This window comes from Gracilinanus agilis, chromosome 3, assembly GCF_016433145.1.
Source record: "Gracilinanus agilis isolate LMUSP501 chromosome 3, AgileGrace, whole genome shotgun sequence".
NCBI classification, from domain to species: Eukaryota; Metazoa; Chordata; class Mammalia; order Didelphimorphia; family Didelphidae; genus Gracilinanus; species Gracilinanus agilis.
In genome coordinates, this window is record NC_058132.1 from 123,809,689 (window position 1) to 123,815,851 (window position 6,163).

The window sequence follows — 6,163 nt, forward strand, 5'->3', positions numbered from 1 at the left end:
GGAGGAAAGAAATAAAATGCCATATCTGAAGAACAGAAAGTAAACCAGTTTGGCCGGAATAGAGGGGTACATGAAAGGGCATCGTGTGAGATATGTCTGAAAAGGTAAGATTATGAAGGACTTTAAATACTAGGTTTGCATTTTATCCTAGAAGCTTTTAAATAAGGATCCACTGAAGATTCTTGAAAAGGAGAGTTATCAGACCTGTACATCAGGAAAATTACTTTAGTAACTATGCAAAGTAATTAGAAAAATTACCTTAGTAACTATCCAATTAAGATATTATGGCACCTCAGATGCCTCCTACCTGTGTGAACCTGGGCAAGTCACTTAACCTCAATTGCCTAGCCCTTTCCACTCTTCTGCCTTGGAACTGATATTTGGTATCAATTCTAAGATAGGAGGCACGGGTTTTGAAAATAAGATATTATGGCAATAGTCCAGATGAGAGATGACAAAGCCTTAAACTGGGGTGATGGCTAACTGTGTAAACAGATGGATGAGAAAGATTTTGTAGAGATAGAAATGACAAGACTTAGGAAGCAAAGGGTTTTGTGCCCATTCAGACACCTACAAAACATCCAAGTGAAAATGTCTGGAGGCAGTTGATAATATAGGATTGGAGTTCAGATGAGAGAACTGATACATGCATAGACATATATACTTATATATTTATGTGCAAATATTTTATATGAGTGCATAAAGATATATATATGGGAGTCATCTGCATAGAAAAGATAGTTGCATCCAAGAGAGCTAATAAAAATATCAAGAAAAGTATACTTCAAAGAGATCAAAGAAAGAGGAAAAAGGCAACATACAAAAAATGTTTATGGCTGCACTTTTACAATGGCAAAGAACTAGAAACCTAAAAGATTTACATCTTCTAATCATTTGGGAAATGGGTAAACAAATTGTGTTATACAAACGTAACAATATTATTGTGATGTATGATTAGAGAAAAGGAGGGGATGATAAGAGGTAAGCTTCTGGACGTGGAAGGATATGAGGTTCAAGGACATAAATGCGGGAATAGATTGATGTGTAGAGTGAGTGGGGCAACGACAACAAATGATACAGATAAGGCAAAACTACCTAACTCTTATTTAGCTTCTATTTTTCCTGCCAAGGAAAATAGTGTTTGGAGTGGAAGGGGCCAAACAAAAAGAAATGGCTAATATGAAATTCAATTCCATTCAATAAGATAATTAAAATTGAAACCCAAGATAATTAAGTAAATAATGAGAGTACTTAGCTTTCAAAGATGAGGTTAGCTAATCAGGACCAGACAAACTACATCCCAGGATGCTGAAAGATCTGTCCAATATGAATGCTTAACCTTTGTCATGTCTTTGAAAATTTTTGAAGAATGAGAGAAGTCTCAGGAAAAAAAAAGAAAGAAAAATGTTATACCGATTTTCTAGAAAAGAGAGTGAAATGGGCATAGAATAAGCTAATAAACTTGACTTAAATTCCTGGCAAAGCCCTTGTATGTATTATTTTTTAAATTGTGCGGGAACCCTTGGAGGGGAAAGGGGGTAAGCTATGATGACAAAAAGCCAGCATGGCTTCATGAAGGGCAGCTCATGCCTAAGTTTGTAAATGTTGGCCAATTTTCCTTAACTACCTTCCTTTTTTTCTAATTCTTTGTTACAAGGGACAGCTTGCTGTGTGAGGAAGGGAGGGAAGTATATACTTGGAAATTAAAGTGACTTAAAGACAAAATATATGGAAAAATATTTAAAAGATAACTCACATGAAAAGATCCAATTATATTAAACTGTGTAAAAAAAGATAAGGAAATGATCATGTCAGATTATAACCTCATTTTCCCTTTTCACAGAGTTACTAAGCTGATAGCACAGGGGAATGTTGTACATATGATTTAACCTAGACTTCTGGAAAGCATTTGACAAAATTTCTCATATTACTGTAGATAAGAAGAAATTTAAGCCAAACAGTAGTACAGTTGAGTGGATTCTGATTTTAATAACTGAACCCAAAGAGCATATAAAAATGATTTGATATAAACGATGTAAAATTTCTAGGAGAATGTCCTCAGGGAGCTGTCCTTGGTCATATGCTACTTATTATTTTTTATCAATGATTGAGATAAAGACATAGATGGCATACCTATCAGACCTGAAGATAACACAATGTTAGAAGGATATCTAACATTCTGAATGACAAGGTCAAGATCCAAAATGATTTTAATAGTCTCAAATGTTGAGACAAGTCAAATAAAGGAAGTGAAGACTTTTAGCCTGGAAAATTGAAGACAAAGGGAGAACAGAATAGCTCAAGTATGTTTAGGATCACCATTTGGAAAAATAATTGGATAGTCAGTTTGACCTCGAAAGAAGGAACTAGTAACTATCTAAAGAAGTCAAAATGAGGAAATGTTAGGTTAGGTATTAGGAAAGACTTCCTAAAAAAGCTATCCAAAAGTATAATCATTTGCCTTGATGATCTCCTCAGTTCACAGAGATTCCATTATCTTTATGAAGATGATTCCAGATCTCTACATGCAGCCCAAGTATCTCTTTTCTCAAGTCCACATCACCAACTAATTTTTGGACAGCTCTAACTAGATCTCCTCGGCAGCTCAAATGCAACATGCCCCAAAACAGGACTTACCTTTTCCCCTCTAAACCTTCCTATCTTCCTATCTCCCTATTACTGTCTAGGGCACCACTGTCCTCACAATTACCTAGACTCACAACAATTACCTAGACTCACAAATCCTTGACTTCTCATGCTAACTCATCCATCATATCCAACCCATTGCCAAATCTCGTCATTTCTAATTTCATCATCTTTTATGTTTCTTCTTCTTTCTATTCCATAGCCACCGTGCTAGTTCAGGCCCTTATTTTCATTCTAGACCAGTGATGGGCAAACTATTCCCTGCAGGCCAGATCCATCACTGTTCTAGACTATTCATTGGTCACCCTTTCTAAAGTCTCTCTTCAATCCAACAGCAACTCAGTTACCAAAGTGATTTTCTAAAAAAGGTCTGTCCATGTCATCCCCCTACTCAATGAGGTCCAGTGGTTCACTGTTATGTCCCAGATTAAATATAAAATCCTCTGTTCAGTATTTTAAAATGTTTTATAACTTGGCCCCTTCCTAGCTTTTCAATCTTATAATTTCCTCCATTCTGATATAGTCCAGATACTGGCCTATTTGCTGTTCCTCACGCAAATCTCTGTGCCTAAATACTGACATACTGATTATCCCTCGTGTCTAGAATGTTCTCCTGCCTCACCCACGTCTCATAGTTTCACGGGTCTCCTTCGAGTTAGCTCAAATTCCAACTGAGATCACCTTCTATCTACTCTGTACTCAATCAATATCTATATGTTGTCTCCCTTGTTATATAATAGGAGTTCCTTGAGTGATAAGACTATTTTAGCCTCTCTTTGTATCCCATCACTTAGCGTAGTGCCAGATCCATTATAAATGCTTGGCAAATAACAGTTGACTAACCAGGGGGTTTTCACTCACCAAGAGTCTTCAAATGAAGTCTAGCTGATCTTTTCTTGGCAATATTGTATAGAGAAATACAATTGGTTAGGCTAGCTGGTCTTAAGGTCTCTTCCAATTCTGATCTTTTATGATTCTATGAATTCTCTCATATGGGGAGAAACCTTATACTATTATAATAAGATGCCTGGACACTTTGAAAAACATATACTATCATTCCAACATATAAACACTGACCAGAATAAACTTAATGACAATAATTCCTATTTAATGAATATATGTACATGTGTGTACTTTCCAACATGATTACTGCATGCAAACCACATACTATGTAATTATCTTTTTCTGGTAAGGCTTGAAATATATGATTTAAAAATATTTTTCATACATTACTAAACATTGTCACCTTCAGTATATAAATTAAAATTTGTTTTCTACTTTATAAATTTACCTTTGTTAAATTGATTTCCTTTATAACACATTGCTGGTTATCTGCCTTTCCTTTGGCCAAGAATGCTTTCCCAAAGGCTCCTTCTCCAATCATTTTAATTACATCATATTTATCCATGATATCTGGTCTAGAAAAATGTTTGGAATTAAAAGATCTTAAAATAACTCATACATATTTTATACTGATTAAGAAATTAATTAGGAAATTAATATTATTGTAGCAATAATCATTATGAGAACCATTAGCGAGCCAACTAAAGAAGTCTCTTTTATGGGAAATTTAGTGAAGAAAGCCTCTCCCAACCTAAGACTCTACCTTTCTGATAAATGGCCTGGCAATCTTGTACCCAAAAACTGATTAACAAATTTTACTAAAAAGTTTGATAATTTTAAGCTTCTTTATGGAAATTTTAAAAAAGTATTTCCATAAAGTTAGCTGTATAGGTTGGAATTTACATATGCATATGCATACCACATCTGTGTACTGCCTCTATTTTTATCCCAGGACAGCAATATATATACATATATATATTGATAGATCAGTACAGGTTACCTGGTAGCCAGGTATTTATCAGAAAGGGAGAATCTTAGACTGGAAGAGGCTTTCTTCCCTGAGTTTCCCATTAAAGAGACTTCCTGAATTTGCTGTTTCTCATGATTATTGCTACCATAGACAGACAGACAGACAGACAGACAGACAGACAGACAGATAGATAGATAGATAGATAGATAGATAGATAGACAGACAGACAGACAAATAATTTGGAGAGAGACTGATGGAGGCAGAGTTAGAGTTGATATTTTAATAATTTTATTATCCTCCTGCATTCTTCTGACAAACATGTTTGTGAGTGTGAGCTACCTATATGCTCTCAGTGTGTGTTTGTGGTTCTTAGAGCCGTGGCTAGGCAACCCACGAGTCACTCTTAAGGTTTACAGATACCAAGCCCAGGAGACCTGGCATCATCAGTACCCATCACAAACACACCTCAAACACATTCACACTCACACCCACACCCACACCCCCACCCACGATGCTTCAAATGCTGGTGGAGGAAGCCCAGTTTTAAATTCTTCATTTTCTGTGGGAATCCCCCCTTCGAAGGAAACTGCTAGGTAGCCAATCTGAGCTTTTCTATCAATGTGGGGGACCCTAAGTCCGGGGCAAGAAAGTGAAGACGCCTTGAGCGTCTGGCAAGCCCCGCTGCAGCTCTTTCTGGCACGCCAGCAGGTTCTGTTTCCCGTTGCCATGGAGACCAAGCTCCGCTGCCTCCCAGTGTCCCTTTGGACGCGCGACCCTCGTCTGTTCCTCCCCAAACCCTGCCCCACCTTTCTACACAGACTAGAGCGCGAGTGTTTCCACCTCCCCTCTCCCAGCAAACAGAGGGCTCGCCCCAACTTCACCTGCTCAGCTTCAACTCGAGGCAGCTGCGGGCGGCAACAGGGGAGACGGAAGCTCAGCCGTTTGGCTTGCCCCACGGCGCCTCCGTGTGGCCGTGGGAAGAAGACTATGCGGGATCAAGGTCTGAAGCAGGGCTTGTACAAATGCCAAGACGTCATCCTGCTCAGGGAGCAATTGCTCACCTGCTGCTGGACTGACTTTGCAAACCATCAGTGTTAGATCTTTTAGGACAAGCCTAGCCTGAGCATCTGCCCGGAAAGATGGTGAATTAAGCAAAATTCCTAACTCTCTGCTCTGCTCCCACTCCCAAGAGTTCTCACGTCCACCTGGAGCACAGTATGATGAAAAGAGCTCTAGATCAGGGGTCAGAGAACCTGGATTTAAAGCCAACTTGTCACTGTATGATCTCCGGCAAATCACTTAACATGTCTAGGTCTCAGCTACCTCATCTTTTAATTTTCCCAGCAGTTTTTGTCAAATAGTGGGTTATTGTCCCAAAAACTGGGATCTTTGGGTTTATTGTACACTATCTTGCTGAGGTCATTTACTCCCAGTCTATTCCATTGATTCTCCCTTCTGTCTCTTAGCCAGTACCATATTGTTTTGATGATCCCTGCTTTATAGTACAGTATAAGACCTGGTACTGCTAAGCCTCCATCCTTCACATTTTTTTTTCATTAGTTCCCTTAATGTTCTTGATCTTTTGTTCTTCCAAATGAACTTTGTTATAATTTTTCTAGTTCAATAAAAGAGTTTCTTGGTAGTTTGATAGGTATGGCACTGAATAAGTAAATTAATTTGGGTAGGTTTGTCATTTTTATTATA

At 38.0% G+C, this 6,163-nt stretch overlaps 1 protein-coding gene across 1 annotated transcript in view; it reads right to left on the reverse strand.

The window, feature by feature from the left end:
• The window catches only part of NEK5 (NIMA related kinase 5), a 96,196-nt gene extending 92,142 nt beyond the window's left edge, over positions 1-4,054 (reverse strand). Inside the window, exon 1 of the mRNA XM_044668949.1 lies at positions 3,938-4,054. Coding sequence (XP_044524884.1) covers positions 3,938-4,054 — 117 coding nt within the window. The remainder of the gene's footprint in view (positions 1-3,937) is intronic.
• Positions 4,055-6,163: the final 2,109 nt, after the last annotated feature.